This window comes from Pelobates fuscus, chromosome 9 (genome assembly GCF_036172605.1).
Source record: "Pelobates fuscus isolate aPelFus1 chromosome 9, aPelFus1.pri, whole genome shotgun sequence".
Lineage (NCBI taxonomy): Eukaryota > Metazoa > Chordata > Amphibia > Anura > Pelobatidae > Pelobates > Pelobates fuscus.
This window is the reverse complement of record NC_086325.1, coordinates 169375667-169399601: the sequence shown is the minus strand read 5'-3', so window position 1 is coordinate 169399601 and position 23935 is coordinate 169375667. Positions and strand designations below refer to the sequence as shown.

Genomic DNA, 23935 nt, shown 5'->3' with positions numbered 1-23935 from the left:
CCCAATAGTTATGGTACTAGGCGTTATATATATATAAAAACCCAATAGTTATGGTACTAGGCGTTTTATATATATATATATATATATATAAACCCAATAGTTATGGTACTAGGCGTTTTATATATATATATATAAACCCAATAGTTATGGTACTAGGCGTTATATATATATAAACCCAATAGTTATGGTACTAGGCGTTATATATATATAAACCCAATAGTTATGGTACTAGGCGTTATATATATATATATATAAAAACCCAATAGTTATGGTACTCTAGGCGTTTTATATATATATATATTAACCCAATAGTTATGGTACTAGGCGTTTTATATATATATATATATATATATATATATATATATATATATATATTAACCCAATAGTTATGGTACTAGGCGTTTTATATATATATATATAAACCCAATAGTTATGGTACTAGGCGTTATATATATATATAAACCCAATAGTTATGGTACTAGGCGTTATATATATATATATATATATAAACCCAATAGTTATGGTACTAGGCATTTTATATATATATATAAACCCAATAGTTATGGTACTAGGCGTTATATATATATATAAAAACCCAATAGTTATGGTGTAGGCGTTTTATATATATATATAAACCCAATAGTTATGGTACTAGGCGTTTTATATATATATAAACCCAATAGTTATGGTACTAGGCGTTATATATATATATATATATAAACCCAATAGTTATGGTACTAGGCGTTATATATATATAAACCCAATAGTTATGGTACTAGGCGTTATATATATATATATAAAAACCCAATAGTTATGGTACTAGGCGTTTTATATATATATATATATAAACCCAATAGTTATGGTACTAGGCATTTTATATATATATATAAACCCAATAGTTATGGTACTAGGCGTTTTATATATATATATATATATATATAAACCCAATAGTTATGGTACTAGGCATTTTATATATATATATAAACCCAATAGTTATGGTACTAGGCGTTATATATATATATAAAAACCCAATAGTTATGGTGTAGGCGTTTTATATATATATATAAACCCAATAGTTATGGTACTAGGCGTTTTATATATATATAAACCGAATAGTTATGGTAGTAGGCGTTATATATATATATATATTAACCCAATAGTTATGGTACTAGGCGTTTTATATATATATATATTAACCCAATAGTTATGGTACTAGGCGTTTTATATATATAAACCCAATAGTTATGGTACTAGGCGTTTTATATATATATAAACCCAATAGTTATGGTACTAGGCGTTATATATATATATTAACCCAATAGTTATGGTACTAGGCGTTTTATATATATATATTAACCCAATAGTTATGGTACTAGGCGTTATATATATATATATATAAACCCAATAGTTATGGTACTAGGCGTTATATATATATATATAAACCCAATAGTTATGGTACTAGGCGTTATATATATATATAAACCCAATAGTTATGGTACTAGGCGTTATATATATATATTAACCCAATAGTTATGGTAGTAGGCGTTTTATATATATATATATATAAACCCAATAGTTATGGTACTAGGCGTTTTATATATATATATAAACCCAATAGTTATGGTACTAGGCGTTTTATATATATATATTAACCCAATAGTTATGGTACTAGGCGTTATATATATATATATATAAACCCAATAGTTATGGTACTAGGCGTTATATATATATATATAAACCCAATAGTTATGGTACTAGGCGTTTTATATATATTAACCCAATAGTTATGGTACTAGGCGTTATATATATATATAAACCCAATAGTTATGGTACTAGGCGTTTTATATATATATAAACCCAATAGTTATGGTACTAGGCGTTATATATATATATAAACCCAATAGTTATGGTACTAGGCGTTATATATATATAAACCCAATAGTTATGGTACTAGGCGTTATATATATATATATGTGATACCAGGCTGTGGGGGTCCTGGCTCTATACAGAATATTCTGGCCTGGCTGACAAGCATTTGATGTATGAGGTGATGTACAGAGAGTGTCTGTATGTCTCTTTCAATCCCATTTCCATTTATTACGTTAATCCCGCACATACTGGTCCCCATCGGCTCTGTACAAGGATTGCATCACGCATTATTCCTGTGTGAAGACCCAGGGAAAGTGAAAGGGCTGTGGGGGTGATTCAGGCTGCGCTCTCTGCTCCCTGTGTCTGTGAGTTTAGTGGGTTTGCGTGTGCTAATACAGGAAGCTGGGGGAATGCAGATGGCCCAGTCAGTCTCTCCGTCTCTTGCGGTTTCTCACTCTGTCTTGTGGTGAAGGAGAGACTGAGCTGGCACCACACCGGGCAAGCTTCTATTACTGCACGCATCACCAGAGAGAATTAACCTTTTCATGGAATGAGATCCGAGATACTGCCAGGAAGGAATGTTCGATACATAAATAGTTACAATGTAAATCTCAATACAGCTTTCACAGATATTAATTGAAATAACACAATAACACAGTATAGTATTCAACAGGTTTCCGAAAACGTGGTTTTTTTTTTATTCAAAGTTTATTGAAGTGAGAATTGCATACATTAGGAAAATGCCCTATACTGAAAATGCGAGAGAGTATCACAACATCTTATAGGATCGACATGAGTTTGGAAGTGACAACATAATGATGCAGCCATATTGTTTGCAGCTGTAGTACATATGCTGGTTTTGTAACGGTAACAAAGGTAAAATAATAGGAGTATCAATATAATGCTAGGCCTGCAAACCTCTGGTTCGGGTTACGCTAGGATAACATTACACAGCTGTGGGCCGAATCGTATGTTCTTAAGGTAGTGTGTTGGTGAAACCGTGTGGTGCGACGTAGCTAGTGTCAGCGGTGCAAAGTTTTAGTGCCCAATATTAAGAATTTAGTTACATACTTAGCAGGTCGGGTTTCTTGTGTTATGAGGTGTCTGGGTCTGAGTGTCAGTCTCTGGCGTGACCAGGTTAGGGTGTGTAACGGCACCCCAGGCATAAAAGGGGTTAAAAGCCGTTTAGTAGATCTTCCCCTTCCAGAGACACAGGCACAGCTACTGCAGAACCCCAAACTCCCGAACAGGATACCAAGTAGCACTCCAAACTCCCGAACTGGAACCTCACGAATAGCTACTAGCAGACGAACAGGAAAAGCTCCCAAGCGGCTTACACTCCTAGCAATCAGTCTCTATCAGCATACAGTAAATCCCCCCAAGAACGAGACAAAGCTCCGTGTTGAGGGTCAAGCAGTGGTCAGTTTTAATTAACACTCACAGACTTTTATGCAAGTCCCCATGCAAGGGGACATCCCAAAGGGAGGGACAACATGTAACCAATCCCGTACTGTAAAAACATAAAACACACCCAGCACAAACACATAAAATCCTCCCCTCTGCCTGTGATATAATTACTGAACACAATGGGTTAATGTAATTTATCATAGGCAGGAAAAATACAGTTTTTACAGCATATTCATAACTTCTAAAATATACATCACATTCACATAAATTATATATTCACAATCAATCCATTCAGGGGAACAACATATCAAAAAATGGCATGAATCAGACCAGGGGTTCAGAAGTTAGTAAAGTATCTTTTGGGGCCTGGCATGCAGCATGGCTATCTGGCCCAAACCGGTTTTACAGAGCCCTCTATCCTGGAGACAATGGGTAAATAATCCAATTATATCCAGGGATAGAGGCAAACTCCATTGAGCACATGTTACCAGTAAAACACAAAAGGATACAAAAATACATAACTGCTATCATACTGAATTGAAAGGGCCCAATCTCCCAGGGCCATAGTCCAAAGGCAGCAGGCGGGCAACCAGGCTTCTCCAATGCAATGTGGCGAGATTGTTCTCGTCACAGGGTGGTTCGTTCTTTGCTCGTGGGCATGCATAGGTGCATATATGTGTGTAGCGTTGTATGAGTTTTCTCCCTGAGTTGGGGGAGGGGATGCTCATGTGGGTTTCTCTGTGTAGTCTTGTATCATATTTCAATTGTGTTGTTGGTGGGTTGGGTAGAGAGAGTGGATAGTGCTCTCAATGACGAGTCCAGGTTGGGGATGCTCCTCAAGAATCTCATCAGTTGGTGGTATGTGAAGCGGATTAGCAGGTTGTGTGGAGTGTGTGGGACTAGTTCTGCTAGAGGTGTGATCGTGCCCTGTTTATATACATCTTTCAATCTACAGGGAGATGGTAGTCCCAGGGCCGTAGTGTAGCAGCTGGACGTCGCTGGGCAGAATTGTGGGTTGTGCGATATGGGGCACAGTGGTGTCAGCTCCGGGGCCATATATTTGTGTGCTGACACTCTCCTCCAGACTGTCATGGTGGCGTTCAAAGTTGGATGTTTACTCGGTATCGCACCAGCCATGCTTTTCGGTAGCCATAGTAGAAGGGGTAGGGGCGTCTGTGTGAAGCTCGCCTCTATGGAGACCCAGAGTTTGTCTTTCAGGGCGTGTGTCCATTCTATCAGTCTCTGAAGGTGAATGGCTTGCCGATATTTAGTCAGGTCCAGTAGTCCCAATCCCCCGTGTTGCTTGGGCTTAGTAAGGGTAGCAAAGTTTAGCCTCACCTTCTTGCAATGCCAGACGTACTCTGTAATCGTTTTGCGGATCTGTGAGAGAAATGTTTTGGGAATGTCAATCGGTAGGGTTTGCAGGAGATACATTCATCTTGAGTACACTGATCCTGCCGAGCCATGTAATATGAGGGAGTGTCCATGATCTCAGGTCCTTTTGTATCCTCTCAAGGAGGGGGGGAAGTTGATGCAGTAGATGTCTGACAGTTCCGCCGACAGCCAAACCCCCAAATATTTAATTGCCTCCCCGTTCCACTGGAAGGGGAGCTTGACCCTCAAAGAGGTCACCATCGCTTGGGGGCATCCTACATTTAGGATCTCGGATTATGAGAAATTGATTTTTAAGTTGGACAGTCTTCCGTAGATGTTGAATTGATGCATAAGCTGTCTCACGGAGGACTCCGGATTTGTAGTGGTGAACAGGAGGTCATTCGCGTATGCCGAGACTTTGCTCTCCCCCCATTTTCCCCCTATTCCTGCTATTTGAGGGTGTGCTCTTATGGAATTTAGAAACGGTTCTAGGCTGATAAAGAGCAGGGGTGACAGCGGGCATCCCTGTCTAGAGCCGTTTTTAATATCAAATGGTCTTGAAACAATTCCGTTGACCTGTACTCGAGCGGCTGGGGCGGCATACAGGGCAGAGATCCATGCCATCATGTGCGGTCCCACGCCTATGTATTCAAGCGTGGACAGTAAGAAGGACCAATCAACCCTGTCAAACGCCTTCTCCGCATCTGTCAAGACCAATACGGCGGGCGAACATCTGTGTCATGCCGTGTGAATCAGGTTGAGTGCTTTGATTGCATTATGCCTCTTCCCTTATGTTGTGCCTGCGGCTCCTGTTATCCAGGTCCTCAACATGGAGGCGCAGGTCGTGTAGGTGTCTGGAATGTGCAGCGGTGGCTGTCACTGCAGGGCATTGCTGGTCTGGGCCCTTGTTTTCCAGGATCATCACCCGCACTTCCAGCGCTGTAAGAGACAAGCTGAGGGTCGAACTTTCAGTGTGCAGCGTGGACTTGACTTCCTCCAGGAGGGATTGCAAGTCCTTTTTTTAAGGCAAGGAGGCAAAAAGGGCATACCAGTCCAGTGTTGGCGAGGTGTGCATGCTGGCTTCCGTTTGGGGGCCATCTTCCGATAGTGTTGATCTCAGTGAGGAAGGTGCCATATTGGAGGCCTCGTCCTGCGTGAGTAAGTCTCCTGGGGTTTGCAAGTAACTCCGTATCGAGGAGTGGGGGTTGTTCCCCTGTGTTCTCGGCCTGGAGGGGATCATTTGCGCTCATTTTGTGCATCCCATAGGTGCCAAATAGTGCTGATTATACGTGCTTATTTGCAGTCAGGGGCGGAGCTGAGGAATCAGGCGGCCATGTTCGTCCGGCACCAAGCAACGCCTCACCGAAAATGTTGTTAATGCAACTCATCAGCCTGAGGTTGGTTACTGGCTTGTTATGGAGGCTTGGCGAATACATCAAACATAAAGTCCAAGGAATCCATTTTAAAAATGCAATAATGAGGCAAAATGTGATTCTTTGTTGAAATTATTTGCATATGCCCACCCAGAATCCCTTGCGGTAGTAACATCACTGCAAATGTGAGATTCCTGTGGGAAAATCAAGTCTTATGGCTTGACTGGTGTGCAGATCTTTGTTTAACAATGTATTGATCACACGCACACACGCATTAATGTTGGTGTATATGCATTAATGTGGGTGAGTGTGTGTGTGTGTATATATATACCAGTGGAGCTTTCCCAATGATAGTTTCCCCTTGTGGGACTCTAAACATCCCAAACATAGACCGCATTATAAGTTCTATATATACACACAAATATGGGCATATACACCCGCTGCATATCTTTATGAATGAGGTTTATATGTTCAGAGATATTTGAGGAGAGTCTATGGAAGTCGTTTAGACAGTATGAATTGCACTTAGCATCTCCCATGTTAACATTAGTGTAAGGCCCATCGATACTGGAGTTCTGTGACATAATTAGTGTAGGACCACCGATACTGGGGTACTGTGACGTAATTAGTGTAAGGCCCATCGATACTGGAGTTATGTGACATAATTAGTGTAGGACCACCGATACTGGGGTACTGTGACGTAATTAGTGTCAGACCTACTGATACTGGGGTACTGTGACGTAATTAGTGTCAGACCTACTGATACCGGGGTACTGTGACGTAATTAGTGTAGGACCAACCGATACTGGGGTACTGTGAAGTAATTAGTGTAGGACCCACTGATACTGGGGTACTGTGACGTAATTAGTGTAGGACCCACCGATACTGGGGTACTGTGAAGTAATTAGTGTAGGACCCACCGATACTGGGGTACTGTGACGTAATTAGTGTAGGGCCCACCAATACTGGGGTACTGTGACATAATCAGTGTAGGGCCCACCAATACTGGGGTACTGTGACGTAATTAGTGTAGGGCCCACCAATAGTGGGGTACTGTGACGTAATTCGTGTAGAGCCCACCAAAACTGGGGTACTGTGACGTAATTAGTGTAAGGCCCATCGATACTGGAGTTCTGTGGCATAATTAGTGTAGGACCACCGATACTGGGGTACTGTGACGTAATTAGTGTCAGACCTACTGATACTGGGGTACTGTGACGTAATTAGTGTCAGACCTACGATACTGGGGTACTGTGACGTAATTAGTGTAGGACCAACCGATACTGGGGTACTGTGATGTAATTAGTGTAGGACCAACCGATACTGGGGTACTGTGACGTAATAAAGTGTAGGACCTACTGATACTGGGGTACTGCAACGTAATTAGTGTAGGACTCACCGATACTTGGATACTGTGACGTAATTAGTGTAGGACCAACCGATACTGAAGTACTGTGACGTAATTAGTGTAGGACCTACTGATATTGAGGTACTGTGACGTAATTAGTGTAGGACCTACTGGTATTGGGGTACTGCGACGTAATTAGTGTAGGACTCACCGATACTTGGATACTGTGACGTAATTAGTGTAGGACCAACTGATATTGGGGTACTGTGATGTAATTAGTGTAGGACCTACTGATATTGGGGTACTGTGACGTAATTAGTGTAGGACTCACCGATACTTGGATACTGTGACGTAATTAGTGTAGGACCAACCGATACTGGGGTACTGTGACGTAATTAGTGTAGGACCTACTGATATTGGGGTACTGTGATGTAATTAGTGTAGGACCAACCGATACTGGGGTACTGTGACGTAATTAGTGTAGGACCTACTGATATTGGGGTACTGTGATGTAATTAGTGTAGGACCTACTGATACTGGGGTACTGTGACGTAATTAGTGTAGGACCTACTGATATTGGGGTACTGTGATGTAATTAGTGTAGGACCTACTGATACTGGGGTACTGTGACGTAATTAGTGTAGGACCTACTGATATTGGGGTACTGTGACGTAATTAGTGTAGGACCTACTGATATTGGGGTACTGTGACGTAATTAGAGTAGGACCTACTGATATTGGGGTACTGTGACGTAATTAGAGTAGGACCTACTGATATTGGGGTACTGTGACGTAATTAGATTAGGACCTACTGATATTGGGGTACTGTGATGTATATATTTTGCTCTTTACGGCAGCACCACTCTTTAGAAATGCATGTTCTGGGTGTGCCCCTAATTATCTTTGTTCTGTTCTAGGGGTGTATACTGTGTGTATGAGGTGTATGCGTATGTGTGTATGACATGTAAGTGTATATGTATGTATATTATGTGTAAATGCACACATATATATATATATATATATATAGTGTATATGTATGTATATTATGTGTAAATGCACACATATATATATATATATATATATATATGTGTGCATTTACACATAATATACATACATATACACTTACATGTCATACACACATACGTGTGTGTGTGTGTGTGTGTGTGTGTACTATGTGTGAATGTAGGTGTATGTATTGTAACACACCACCTCTTTTCCAGGTGGAATTTTGTCACAGATCTTGTAACCACAGCCTTCTAGGGTAATGAAAGTCCAGGACACATCCAGCTTTTCAGATTTATTCAGTGAAATATATATACAGGTGTTTCAAAATGAAAAATAAACAAAACAAAATCCCTTGCTCCTGCTTGAGCACTTACTATACACAGCAAATCCCTATCTGGAATTGGGTGGCTTTCCCACTTGCCAATTTACAAAAAGTATAACTACAAGATACCATTCCTCTGGCTTTTTGTAGCGGAGCTGCAATATGAAATCCCAATATCTCCGCTGGTAAAAGAAGGTAATCCAAGGAAAGCGCTGAAAATGAAGGCAATATCCCAAATCCCCCAGTAACCAGACAAAACACAGTTCTGGGAGTCAACTGACGATTTTATTCACAAGCTCCAGTATTTATGTGGTTCCCCATGCAAGGGGTTTCCTTACTGACTTTACAGGGGTTGTACAGTAGGGGACTACATGGGGAACTTAACATATAGAACATTTCTCCCACCATGCACTGCTGTACTAGAGGGATACTCCCACTAGAATATCCTGTTAAGTAGATTGTCCCTCCGTACAGCAGAACTGGCCTTTTACATAAAAATCCATAACTTTTATTTTATTCATGTCACTGTACCGAATGACCGTTCGGCAGATAGCTGGGGTCAGAGCGCACACTTCGTGAAGTACCGCTCAGATCCCCACACAATCAGCCGAACACCGCACGAAATATACTTTAACATACATTCATCATAAAAGTCACGAATACATAAGTGGGGAAAAAGTACCGAAAGACCGGCGCTCCCGAACGGCCTGGAAGTACAGTGGTGTTCATGCCGTCGAGTAGACGATTTTAGTTCCAGGCACTCGATGACCAAACACCGCTGGGCACAAAGGAAATCCAAGATGGCCGCCGTGGTCGGTAGCCGAACGACGGCCACCCGGGAATCAATTAACAGCCGATATATACAATGTTACGATCGGTTAATGGGAGCCACACAAGCCCCCTGTGTGTGGGCTCCCATTCGGTACTTTGTTCGTTTCACGAACAGTGTTGAAAATCACTGTTCGTGAAACTACCATATGAATGCTAGCGGCTTTCGTGCCACTAGCATACGAATTCCCTCTTTCACATTTTAAACAGATACATCAAGCTGCATATATAAACCAGTATTTTTCGGGCAGCCCTTAAAGTGACACAAAATAGTCGGAAGTGGCTAGGTTTGCCACACTTTTCCTCCTCACTCGGCAGCATGCTGATCCCTTCTTTTTAAAAGACTGCTAGCTAATTGATCAGATACAGGTGAGGTGCAATTAGACATAAGTGAAACTACTAAGCAAAATAAAAGTTCTGGTCCGACTGTTACTTAGCAGCTGGTGCTATTGGAGCACTGGCCCACCCTGCTCTCCAAGTGCTCTGGCCCACCCTGCTCTCCAAGTGCTCCTCCCCAGGGACCCATACCGTGGTTTGCAGAGTACCAGTAATGCATCTTGCAAACATCTCTCCCTGGGACATTTAACTCTCAAACCTCAGGCTGCTGTTCAGTAAATCAGGCCTAATGTATATGCCATCAACTATCAAACCACATTTTCTCTCACAGTATATGTGTGTATATTATGTGTTCATGCAGGTGTAAGTGTATATATGTATATATGAGGTGTGAATGAGGTGTGTGTGTGTGTGTGTGTATATTATGTGTTAATACAGATGTAAATGTATGTATACATATATAAAATGTGCAATATAGATATGTGTTCTATATATGTATAAAATGTGAATGAGGTGTATGTATATATTAAATGTACATGTAGGTGTGTATATATGAAGTGTACATGTAGGTGTGTGTGTATATATTAAGTGTACATGTAGGTGTGTGTGTATATTAAGTGTACAGGTAGGGGTGTGTGTATATATTAAGTGTACATGTAGGTGTGTGTGTGTGAATATTAAGTGTACATGTAGGGGCAAATTAAATCTGAATAATTCCATACCAGTATGGTACCAGTATGGTATTCCACAATATGAATAATTCTCCAGTGAAGCCTTAATCAAAACATATCTAACATTGCCTATTTTCTATAGATTTTCTATTACAATCATTTGGATTTCAGTGAATATCTCTGTAAATGCATTCTGTGTATGGATAATTGCTGAATGCCTTTGGGTGGTAGTATATGGTATTATATAATATGTTTTACCATCTTGTTCTTTATTTGACGAATCACTACAGAAACAAATCCAATGGCCGAGGACCATTTAGATATAGATCTACAATGAAGTACTGATTTCTCCTATCAATGTGTAGCAGATTAACCCTGGGATGTCAGCTGTGAACTGATATGGATCCCACGTCAAGCCTACATGAACTTTTTCCTAATCCCAATTACACCCGTGTATTCCTTCTTACAATAAACAGGTCAACTGACGTGGTTACAACCGACTCTGATCTGAGGACGTGTTTTGTTTAAAAACCACACATGGCTTTTTATTGGTCCATTGCTGCAATTATTTCGCTCTCAGACCTGTTTTTAGCCCCCGCAAGCCCCTGCACAAGATAAATATATCCTACATTTACTGTCAGAATAAAACCCTGTGAATTTCTCCAGGATTCCTGGTTGGGGTTTAGGTCTGTGTTGTGGTTCTCAGCAGATTCCAGCCAAGCTGCCTGCAGCTAGGTTCCCACTGTACAGATCCCGGATTGTGAAAGTAGACAATGTAAGTCTGTTCTGGGAGATCAGCGTAGGAGGGGGGCGACACATATAACCATTTTTACACTTTCCATATAAAATACTTTAGAATAAGGTTAGGGAAAACCCCAGGAAATGACAACATTTCATGCAGCTCCTCTTACTGGCATTCTACAGTCAACGACGTCAGCAGCACGAGGTCAGACTGATAGATGGGGTGACGCAATGGGCAGCATGGACTTTCTCCCTACATCGTCCCACTCCCATTATTTACTATTAATCACATGACATCACAGAGTTCAGTTACAGACTATGTGCGACCCCGGTAATACTCCCAGTTACAGACTGTATGTGTGACCCCGGTAATACTCTCAGTTACAGACTGTATGTGTGACCCCGGTAATACTCTCAGTTACAGACTGTATGTGCGACCCCGGTAATACTCCCAGTTACAGACTGTATGTGTGACCCCGGTAATACTCCCAGTTACAGACTATGTGCGACCCCGGTAATACTCCCAGTAACAGACTGTATGTGCGACCCCGGTAATACTCCCAGTTACAGACTATGTGCGACCCCGGTAATACTCCCAGTTACAGACTGTATGTGCGACCCCGGTAATACTCCCAGTAACAGACTGTATGTGCGACCCCGGTAATACTCCCAGTTACAGACTGTATGTGCAACCCCGGTAATACTCCCAGTTACAGACTATGTGCGACCCCGGTAATACTCCCAGTTACAGACTGTATGTGCGACCCCGGTAATACTCCCAGTTACAGACTGTATGTGCAACCCCGGTAATACTCCCAGTTACAGACTGTATGTGCAACCCCGGTAATACTCCCAGTTACAGACTGTATGTGCGACCCCGGTAATACTCCCAGTTACAGACTGTATGTGCAACCCCGGTAATACTCCCAGTTACAGACTGTATGTGCAACCCCGGTAATACTCCCAGTTACAGACTGTATGTGTGACCCCGGTAATACTCCCAGTTACAGACTGTATGTGTGACCCCGGTAATACTCCCAGTTACAGACTGTATGTGCGACCCCGGTAATACTCCCAGTTACAGACTGTATGTGTGACCCCGGTAATACTCCCAGTTACAGACTGTATGTGCGACCCCGGTAATACTCCCAGTAACAGACTGTATGTGTGACCCCGGTAATACTCCCAGTTACAGACTGTATGTGCAACCCCGGTAATACTCCCAGTTACAGACTGTATGTGCAACCCCGGTAATACTCCCAGTTACAGACTGTATGTGCAACCCCGGTAATACTCCCAGTTACAGACTGTATGTGTGACCCCGGTAATACTCCCAGTTACAGACTGTATGTGCAACTCCGGTAATACTCCTAGTTACAGACTGTATGTGCGACCCCGGTAATACTCCCAGTTACAGACTGTATGTGTGACCCCGGTAATACTCCCAGTTACAGACTGTATGCGTGACCCCGGTAATACTCCCAGTTACAGACTGTATGTGTGACCCCGGTAATACTCCCAGTTACAGACTATATGTGCAACCCCGGTAATACTCCCAGTTACAGACTGTATGTGTGACCCCGGTAATACTCCCAGTTACAGACTGTATGTGCAACCCCGGTAATACTCCTAGTTACAGATTGTATGTGCAACCCCGGTAATACTCCCAGTTACAGACTGTATGTGCGACCCCGGTAATACTCCCAGTTACAGACTGTATGTGTGACCCCGGTAATACTCTCAGTAACAGACTGTATGTGTGACCCCGGTAATACTCCCAGTTACAGACTGTATGTGTGACCCCGGTAATACTCTCAGTAACAGACTGTATGTGTGACCCCGGTAATACTCCCAGTTACAGACTGTATGTGTGACCCCGGTAATACTCTCAGTAACAGACTGTATGTGTGACCCCGGTAATACTCCCAGTTACAGACTGTATGTGTGACCCCGGTAATACTCTCAGTAACAGACTGTATGTGTGACCCCGGTAATACTCCCAGTTACAGACTGTATGTGTGACCCCGGTAATACTCTCAGTAACAGACTGTATGTGTGACCCCAGTAATACTCCCAGTTACAGACTGTATGTGTGACCCCGGTAATACTCTCAGTAACAGACTGTATGTGCAACCCCGGTAATACTCCCAGTTACAGACTGTATGTGCAACCCCGGTAATACTCCTAGTTACAGACTGTATGTGCAACCCCGGTAATACTCCCAGTTACAGACTGTATGTGCAACCCCGGTAATACTCTCAGTAACAGACTGTATGTGCAACCCCGGTAATACTCCCAGTTACAGACTGTATGTGCAACCCTGGTAATACTCCCAGTTACAGACTGTATGTGTGACCCCGGTAATACTCTCAGTAACAGACTGTATGTGCAACCCCGGTAATACTCCCAGTTACAGACTGTATGTGCGACCCCGGTAATACTCCCAGTTACAGACTGTATGTGCAACCCCGGTAATACTCCCAGTTACAGACTGTATGTGTGACCCCGGTAATACTCCCAGTTACAGACTGTATGTGCGACCCCGGTAATACTCTCAGTTACAGACTGTATGTGTGACCCCGGTAATACTCCCAGTTACAGACGATATGTGTGACCCCGGTAATACTCCCAGTTACAGACTGTATGTGCGACCCCGGTAATACTCTCAGTTACAGACTGTATGTGCGACCCCGGTAATACTCTCAGCTAAAGACTGTATGTGCGACCCCGGTAATACTCCCAGTTACAGACTGTATGTGTGACCCCGGCTAATACTCTCAGTTACAGACTGCATGTGTGACCCCGGTAATACTCCCAGTTACAGACTGTATGTGCGACCCCGGTAATACTCCCAGTTACAGACTGTATGTGCGACCCCGGTAATACTCCCAGTTACAGACTGTATGTGTGACCCCGGCTAATACTCTCTGTTACAGACTGTATGTGCAACCCCGGTAATACTCCCAGTTACAGACTGTATGTGTGACCCCGGCTAATACTCTCAGTTACAGACTGCATGTGTGACCACGGTAATACTCCCAGTTACAGACTATATGTGCGACCCCGGTAATACTCCCAGTTACAGACTGTATGTGCAACCCCGGTAATACTCCCAGTTACAGACAGTATGTGTGACCACGGCTAATACTCTCAGTTACAGACTGTATGTGTGACCCCGGCTAATACTCTCAGTTACAGACTGTATGTGTGACCCCGGTAATACTCTCAGTTACAGACTGTATGTGTGACCCCGGTAATACTCTCAGTTACAGACTGTATGTGCGACCCCGGTAATACTCCCAGTTACAGACTGTATGTGTGACCCCGGTAATACTCCCAGTTACAGACTGTATGTGTGACCCCGGTAATACTCTCAGTTACAGTGTATCATTTCCCAGCTCTTCCTGTTTTGAAATCTCTGACTAAGAGGGAAGGGTGCTTGATCTGGGATTTTGGCCAATCAGATCACAGGAGGGAGTGGGTGAGGGGAGCTTTAAATTCCAGGGGTAGAGAAGAGAGAGGCAGTCCTGAGAGTGAAGCACACTGACAGTCCTGTGATCAGGTAAATGGATCAAACCGAGCTACATTAACTGGGCACGCTCTGTGCTTACTGCCAGGAACCAAGGATGTACTGCCGGAGCCTGCACCGCACCACCTAACCCTTTCACTGCCGGAGCCTGCACCGCATCACCTAACCCTTTCACTGCCGGAGCCTGGACTGCACAGCCTAACCCTTTCACTGCCGGATCACAGCATCACCTAACCCTTTCACTGCCGGATCACAGCATCACCTAACCCTTTCCCTGCCAGGCCACACATAGCATCCTTTAACCCTTTCCCTGCCAGACCACACATAGCATCCTTTAACCCTTTCCCTGCCAGACCACACATGGCGTCCTTTAACCCTTTCACTGCCAAAGCATTGCACATCACACAAGTCCCCTGCTAGAGTCCAGCACATCATCATTTAACCTCTTCCATTGCACAGCCCTGCACTTAACCAGTTTGTTTCTAAAGGCATATATAGCATTGATTAACCCCTTCTGTTCAGCAGTGTTTAATTTCTTATTTTCCAGAACCCTTAGCACTGCTTAATAGTTTAACCTCTTTCATTCCAGCACATTATATTCTCTTTCGGGCAAGTACAGCAGCTGTTAATCCTTAGCTTGCCAAAGCAGAGCATGCATTCAATTATGGTACAATTTGGGTCGGTTCCAGCCCTGAGTGTGTCTTTAACCTCACTTGTACAACAAATACCCCGAGTATGTTCTTGTTTAACCCATTGTGTCTCTGTCTGCAGCTGGATTGATAGTGATTGGACAACATGTTCTCCATTCTGAGGCTGATGATTTTCGGTTGCTTGAGTCAGATCGCTCTGAGCTGTACGTGTGGCCCTAAACATCCCCAGTCAGCATATTGTGACTCGGCTGTCGGTAAGTTCACACTCATCACACTATAACTGCCCTGAGAGACCGCTATGTGCAAGGGAGAGACAGCCATAAGACTGGGAGAATCTACAGAGACAGCCAGGAGAGTGTATTAGAGAGGAGAATGTCAGAAGACTTTAAGAATTCATAGAGACAGACTAAATCTATAGAGACTGCCAAGAGACTGAGGGGGGGATCTATAGAAAGCCATGGTAGAAGGGAAGTTTAGAGAGACATCCAGAGACAAGTGGAGATTAGAGAGATAACTAGGTAGCTGTGTGAGACAGCCAAGAACCATAGGGAAACAAACATTATAATCTGCCATTCACGCTTTGTAGTGTCCTCCGGAGTGTGGTGGGCTGTGTGGGAACAGCGTGGGCTGTGATGGAGTGTGGTGGGAACAGAGTGGGCTGTGATGGAGTGTGGTGGGATGTGTGGGAACAGAGTGGGCTGTGATGGAGTGTGGTGGGCTGTGTGGGAACAGGGTGGGCTGAGATGGAGTGTGGTGGGAATAGGGTGGGATGTGTGGGAGTAGGGTGGGCTGTGATGGAGTGTGGAAGGAATAGGGTGGGCTGTGATGGAGTGTGGTGGGCTGTGTAGGGAATGGGGTGGGCTGTGAAGGAGTGTGGTGGGCCATGAGGAAGTGGTGTGGTGGGCAGTGCAAGATTTGGGTGGAAGTGTGGTGGGCTGTGACGGAGGGGTGTGGTGGGCAGTGCGAGAATCGGGTGGAAGTGTGGTGGGCTGTGAGGGAGGGGTGTGGTGGGCTGTATGAAAGTATTGGCATACAAAAGCCAATTGGGACTTTGCTCTACTCCCACAGCTTTAGGGGACAGAAGACACAGGTATTTACTAAGAATTGAATGGGAGAGTCACACACTGGTTTATCCACCTGGCTGTTATTAGTAGCGCATTGTCTGCAGGGGGTTTACTGTCTGTCTGTCTGTCTGTCTGCAGTTATACGGGCAAAGTTTGTTGGCCAATCCAAGAGTGAGAAACAAGAGCAATGGATGCAGTATGAAGTGAAACCCACCAAGGTAAGAACTACGTCCTCAATCCCCCAAAACGTGCATATAACCCCCTACTCCTCTCCAACCAAAACCACATTGCACCATTCTGGATACAGAACAATCTGTAGAAATCCCTGGGACATTCCAGTGGTTTCCATGGTGACTGCACCAGAATCAGTGATTATAGAGAGACCGTGGCACTGTCAGACTAACCGCGCAGACTCTGCAGGAAGGCACGTTCTATACACCATTCCTGCATAGTGATTTAACCCCAGGCTGTGACTGCACAGTGCGAGCATGGCTCCACTATCACGCTAATTAGTGACTGGACAGCCTTGTGTTAATACATCGAATGACAATCACAGTGTTTAAGGGAAGGTTACTCTGGAGCAGTTATTATCACTTAACTTAATCACAAATAAACCTCTCACTGTGTCTACACTCAGTGACCTCTCTCTGAGCGCTCTGTCACATTCCGTTCTCTAACCATCACTCTGCCTGCACTCACACCCCTCTCACTGTCTCTCTGCCTGCACTCACACCCCTCTCACTGTCTCTCTGCCTGCACTCACACCCCTCTCACTGTCTCTCTGCCTGCACTCACACCCCTCTCACTGTCTCTCTGCCTGCACTCACACTCAACTCACTGTCTCTCTGCCTGCACTCACACCCCTCTCACTGTCTCTCTGCCTGCACTCACACCCCTCTCACTGTCTCTCTGCCTGCACTCACACCCCTCTCACTGTCTCTCTGCCTGCACTCACACCCCACTCACTGTCTCTCTGCCTGCACTCACACCCCTCTCACTGTCTCTCTGCCTGCACTCACTGTCTCTCTGCCTACACTCACTCCTCCCATGCAGTTTCCATGACGATATACTTGTATTACACTAGGTTTTCAAGGCTCCGGATAATGTTGGAGAGATCGAGTTTGTGCACACAGCCAGGGAGGACAGTATGTGTGGATATATCCATCAATCTAAGAACAGGTCCGAGGAATTCCTCATTACTGGTAAGTCATTGTCTCACAACGCAGTCTGACCCTCCCGACCTGGCACTATATAACCTGACCCTCCCGGCCTGGCGCTCTATAACCTGACCCTCCCAGCCTGGCGCTCTATAACCTGACCCTCCCAGCCTGGCGCTATATAACCTGACCCTCCCGGCCTGGCGCTATATAACCTGACCCTCCCGGCCTGGCGCTATATAACCTGACCCTCCCGGCCTGGCGCTATATAACCTGACCCTCCCGGCCTGGCGCTATATAACCTGACCCTCCCGGCCTGGCGCTATATAACCTGACCCTCCCGGCCTGGCGCTATATAACCTGACCCTCCCGGCCTGACGCTATATAACCTGACCCCGCCTGCCTGGTGCTATATAACCTGACCCTCCCTGCCTGGCGCTATATAACCTGACCCCGCCTGCCTGGTGCTATATAGCCTGACCCTCCCGGCCTGGCGCTATATAACCTGACCCTCCCGGCCTGGCGCTATATAACCTGACCCTCCCGGCCTGGTGCTATATAACCTGATCCCGGCCTGCCTGGCACTATATAGCCTGACCTCCCCGCCTGGCGCTATATAACCTGACCCCGGCCTGCCTGGCGCTATATAACCTGACACCCTCCCCACCTGGTGCTATATAACCTGACCCCGCCTGCCTGGCGCTATATACTCTGACCCCACATGGCGCTATATAACCTGACCCCGCCTGCCTGGCGCTATATACTCTGACCCCACATGGCGCTATATAACCTGACCCCGGCCTGCCTGGCACTATGTAACCTGCTCCTCACCTGCCGCCATATAGCCTGACCTCCTCACCTGCCGCCATATAGCCTGACCTCCCCGTCTGGCACCATATAACCTGACCCTGCCTGCTTGGCGCAATATAGCCCGACCCTTCCTGCCGGAGCGCTAAATAACCTGCCCCTCCCTGCCTGGTGCTATATAACCTGCCCCTCCCTGCCTGGCGCTATATAACCTGACCCTCCCTGCCTGGCGCTATATAACCTGACCCTCCCTGCCTGGCGCTATATAACCTGACCCTCCCTGCCTGGCGCTATATAACCTGACCCCGCCTGCCTGGCGCTATATAACCTGCCCCTCCCTGCCTGGCGCTATATAACCTGCCCCTCCCTGCCGGAGTGCTATATAACCTGCCCCTCCCTGCCGGAGCTCTATATAACCTGCCCCTCCCTGCCGCCATATAGCCTGACCTCCCCGCCTGGTGCTATATAACCTGCCCCTACCTGCTGCCATATAGCCTGACCTCCCCGCCTGGTGCTATATAACATGCCCCTCCTGCCGCCATATAGCCTGACCTCCCCGCCTGGTGCTATATAACATGCTCTTCCCCGCCGCCATATAGCCAGACCTCCCCGCCTGGTGCTATATAACATGCCCCTCCCCGCCGCCATATAGCCAGACCTCCCCGCCTGGCACCATATAGCCTGACCCCACCTGCCTGACACTATATAACCTGACCCCGCGTGGCGCTATATAACCTAACGTTCTGTGCTCCATTCCAGCTGTGGTTATTAATCCCTTATCTCTTTGTATTGTGCAGGATATGTTGTGAATAATGTAGTGGTTATTAATTCCTGCGGATTCATTGCTCCCTGGGCCTCCCTGAGCTTTTCTCAAAAGAGAGGATTCCAGCAGGTGTATGAAAAGGGCTGCACATGCAAGGTAGGTTCACATTCCCCATCACCTACTTGACGGTGTGGTGTATAAACTGATGGGCCCATCTTTGCAGTGGGTCTCGGTGGGGTCCACCTGCGCAGTGGGTCTCGGTGGGGTCCACCTCCGCAGTGGGTCTCGGTGGGGTCCACCTGCGCAGTGGGTCTCGGTGGGGTCCACCTGCGCAGTGGGTCTCGGTGGGGTCCACCTGCGCAGTGGGTCTCGGTGGGGTCCACCTGCGCAGTGGGTCTCGGTGGGGTCCACCTGCGCAGTGGGTCTCGGTGGGGTCCACCTGCGCAGTTTTTCTGGATTGCAGATCAGTGTAAATGCCTTGTGGTGTAATACAAAAAACCCGTCTATTCTAAGTAGAGTTAACATTCTTTTATTGATTGTAATACCTGCTGTAGTTTCTAACTGTAATAATCTTTTGTCTGCAGATTGTCCCTTGTTACAGCATGCCATGTGAGGTGACATCGGACAGCCAGTGTCTCTGGACTGATCCATTTATGCAGAAAAACCAGCAAGCCCGTGACCTGGCCTGTTTGGATAAAGGCAATGGACTGTGTGTGTGGGAGAACCAGAAGTATCGATTACTCACCACTCTCAGCAAATCCAAGAAACATTAAGGTGCCCCGGAGAGAGTAACACTGCACTGCCAACACAATCCTTGTCTATGTCTAACACACTCACACATGTTCTCTGTAACTGTGCTGAAGCCATGGAAAGGCCTAACTTGCCTGCAGGGGGCAGTGTGGAAACGAAAACTGCTTATTAGACTGCTGCGTCCTACATTGTGTGCAAGCTGTACACATTAATTAGGGGCTCGGAAGATATTCACTCACACAGCTGGATTGCACAATTCTTTTCATATATTTATCCTGTTACATAGCTTGTCACAATGACTCAGATTTTCTTTAATAAACTTTTTTGTATGTAAATATGTCTACTATAATATGACGTGAACAATAAGGTCGTCTGTCAAAGAAACGTACAAATAACACGCAGGGTATGCGATACAGACTGTAATATAACACACGGGGTATGCGATACAGACTGTAATATAACACGTGGGGTATGTGATACAGACTGTAATATAACACGTGGGGTATGAGATACAGACTGTAATATAACACGTGGGGTATGCGATACAGACTGTAATATAACACACGGGGTATGCGATACAGACTGTAATATAACACACGGGGTATGCGATACAGACTGTAATATAACACACGGGGTATGCGATACAGACTGTAATATAACACACGGGGTATGCGATACAGACTGTAATATAACACACGGGGTATGCGATACAGACTGTAATATAACATGAGATACAGATGGTAAGAGAATGTACAGAATTGTGAAATCTGGGTTAAAACTGAAAGAAAATGATGCCTCTGCACTGGGAGAAACAGGCTTCTAATATAAAATGGGCAGAAAGCCACATGTGGTTCTCTAAGCCACAGCTGGTTGAAATCATACAGTCTATACAAATTCCAAGACACACACATATTTCCGATGGAGGAAACGGACTGCACGCTATACAGATCATTCAAGGCAATGCAGGTATTCAGGAAATGAATGTGGAGGTGTGACCAGGCGAAGCCAAGTCCTGTGGTGGGCTTGTATCAACTGACTTGTGACTCACCATTTCTTTGTGGTTGGGGTAATAGGTTTGCTCAATCAGAGGAAACTCCTCCGGTCCTAGCTTCTTCTGTAGACGGACCATCTGGGAGAACTGTACGAGAAGTAAACATGATTAGCCCAAGATGGGAATAAGAGAGTTAACCCAGGTTGGGAATGAGAGAGAATTAGCTCAGTTAGGTTAGGAATAAGAGATAATTAGCTCATGCTGGGAATGACAGAAAATTAGCTTTGTATGAGAGATTTAGCTCAGGTTAGGATTGTAGATAATTAGCTAAGGTTAAGAATGGGACAGAAATAGGTGGGACAAATGAGCTAGGACCGATGAGCGGCGCGATACGCAGGCCATGTGACTCATTAACGAGCGCCCTATGCATTTGCAGACTGGGTTATGAATAAATTACGGTCATGTGATGCAAATGACCAATCAGACGTTTTGTTTTTGTTTGATTACGTGACCAAGGAATGATTCATTCCCAGCAGTCACTTTGTCAATCTTCTAATGTGAGAGGTTAGGAAATGCATGAAATCTGCAGTATATTTTACTATTTTACATGAAAACCCATTTTTTTATCCCCTTTAAATGCTGGCTTGGTCTCACTATGTAGTCTGCAAACAGTGGCACATACTGGCGATACTCACCACCCAGGGCTTGTCACAGAAGTTATACACAGAGTGCAGCGAGTTGAGGCCTGGTACTCCGGCATACTGAAGACCAATCACCAAGCTACGGAAGTCGCCATTGCGAGCCATGCTGAATGCGTGCTGGCGGATTAGCACAAAGTCTGGCTTTAATGACCTGCGGGAAACAAGCACGGACAGTAACTGCACATCTACAGACGTCACTGAGCAACCAGGAGCTCACAATGTGATCAACAGATGCAAGCTATATTCTACGTGTATAAATGGAGAGAATTACTCACTACAAATGGAGAAAACATGGGAAAGAATCTCAATTCAGCTGAAATGGGGTATATTCATTTTTCTACTCTACTGGCCTAAGCTTTGCAAGTCTTTCCTCAACCCACCACAATTCATTGTTCAGTAGATAATAACCTATTACAAAGTGTCGTGCCCATATATCTGTGACATCATGTTATTTAAACGCGCTATGTTGTAAGCGAGACTGCTTGATGATGTCACAAGTAAACTTATAGAAATGATGACTTTCTAGGGGTAACTTGGGCACAAACTGCATATTGTACGCTGGTTACATCTGCAACAGGATTCGCTGCACAATAGCAGACAATACCGGACGAGAAAGTAAATCACCCGCCAGAGTGTCTGTAATAACCAGGGAAAAGCGCAATCCATCTCTATGTACTGTGTATAGAAATGTCAATAAACAGACAGATATCTAGCCCGCAGTATTATCACCTTGGGATAAAGAGCCGCTCGAACAGTTTAATCAATATATTAAATCATTACTCCGTTCTAAATCAGAATGCAGCGATTTGTTAATCAATTAGAATGAATCAAGCAAGTAAAAACCCTGGATGGAACGGGTCCATGTGTGCTCAATGTCAGAGTCCAGGAGGTCACAGAGCCCAGGGCCTTTGCCAGCTATTCGCTATCTCTATCCTGCGTGGTGCCATCCCTGCTGTAGCGGAGCGCTGGTTCAGCCTGCCCTAAGCTGGTACTCCAACAGCTACTCAGGAAGAAGCAGGGTATTACAAGAAGAACAGCATAAGCAGCAAGCAAATCCACGAATCTCCCATCACCCTTCCCAATAACTGGACAACACTTAGTATCAGGAGCAGAACTGGTTTTTAATGGTCACACACTCTGCTTTTATGCAATTCTTCCATGCAAGGGAGACACCCACATAGAATTGACAATCAGCCAATCAATAGATAAATACAGTACACATATTCCCTCCACTCAGCATGAGAGATAACTTAATTATCTTTAAGTTGTAAAAACACATTTTTCCCCAATTCTTGAATATACCCCAAAACCATAACATACACCCATAATTTACGTATCCCCAGATAGCCCCGATCTGGGTGAACAACATACTGAAAAATCACCCAGATCGGTTCAGGGGTTCGCCAATTTCCTGGAAGTCTTAGTTTTACCGACCGCACACGAGGTGTATGCCCAAAATAGTTCCACGCGAAAGAGCTGTGCGGTCGGTCTCCGTTCGAGTAGCCAAAACATGCGAAATCCTGGGGCTAGAGCGTTCGTGGCTTAGTTCGGCATAATCCCCTCGTTCGTATTAGTTATTCTCAGAGAATACCGCTCTGTTCGGGTGGGTTTTCACGAACTTACACGATGTTGGAGGTTTTAGCGGCCGTCCGATTTGGGTTCGGACCGTCCGATTTGGGTTCCAGACACTCGACGACCAAACCCTGCTGGTGTAATTCGTATGCCAAGATGGCCGCCACCACGTGTTCGTCTACACGAACGGCGGCCACCCAGAGGATCACACAGGGGTTCGGGCATCTGCGGTTAACCAGATATGCAGACGGTTAATAGGGTCAATTGGTGCCACACTCCTCTCCTGGGTGATCGGGTCGTTCGGTACTTTGTTCGTTTGTCGAACTATATAGTGTAATCCAATATAAATGTTATTAGTACCGAACAACTAGACGAAATATCACAGTAACACAGTGTTGCAATGGAGGGATACAATAAAACAGAACAAAGTACATACACAGCAGTATGGACAGCCTCTAGTACCAAAAAAGGGGTACTGAACTATAGCCCATTCCGCTACACTGCTCCCCCGTGACCACAAGCTGGCATATACAGTCTGATCCTTCACGGATCAGCTTGGGAATGTCTGGGGTTGCTCACGGATCATTTTTCCAAGTCAGTTTGTCTAGACAACCTGTCAGCATTTCCGTTCTTTTTCCCTGAATGTTGAAATCAAATGGCTGCAGCGCCAAACTCCAG

At 45.1% G+C, this 23935-nt stretch overlaps 2 protein-coding genes across 5 annotated transcripts in view; one reads left to right on the top strand and one right to left on the bottom strand.

The window, feature by feature from the left end:
- SYN1 (synapsin I) overlaps positions 1–23935 on the bottom strand; it is a 96255-nt gene that overhangs the window by 33782 nt on the left and 38538 nt on the right. For all 4 annotated transcript variants that reach the window (XM_063433075.1, XM_063433076.1, XM_063433077.1 and 1 more), the window contains exons 4-5: positions 21680–21836; positions 21042–21131 (exon numbers count right to left, since the gene is read on the bottom strand). In XM_063433075.1, the coding sequence (XP_063289145.1) occupies positions 21042–21131; positions 21680–21836 (247 nt within the window). The remainder of the gene's footprint in view (positions 1–21041; positions 21132–21679; positions 21837–23935) is intronic.
- TIMP1 (TIMP metallopeptidase inhibitor 1) lies at positions 14754–20312 on the top strand. The gene is made up of 6 exons (XM_063431809.1): positions 14754–14835; positions 15574–15706; positions 16655–16734; positions 17601–17718; positions 19278–19399; positions 19828–20312. The coding sequence occupies exons 2-6, from the start codon at positions 15598–15600 to the stop codon at positions 20014–20016; spliced, it is 618 nt and encodes a 205-aa protein (XP_063287879.1). The 5' UTR covers positions 14754–14835; positions 15574–15597; the 3' UTR covers positions 20017–20312.

Coding starts and splice junctions, on each gene's coding strand:
- TIMP1 (XM_063431809.1), top strand. CDS start 15,598: ATGTTCTCCATTCTGAGGCTGATGATTTTCGGTTGCTTGAGTCAGATC. Junction 16,735..17,600: donor ATGAAGTGAAACCCACCAAG/GTAAGAACTACG, acceptor GTATTACACTAG/GTTTTCAAGGCTCCGGATAA. Junction 17,719..19,277: donor CGAGGAATTCCTCATTACTG/GTAAGTCATTGT, acceptor TGTATTGTGCAG/GATATGTTGTGAATAATGTA.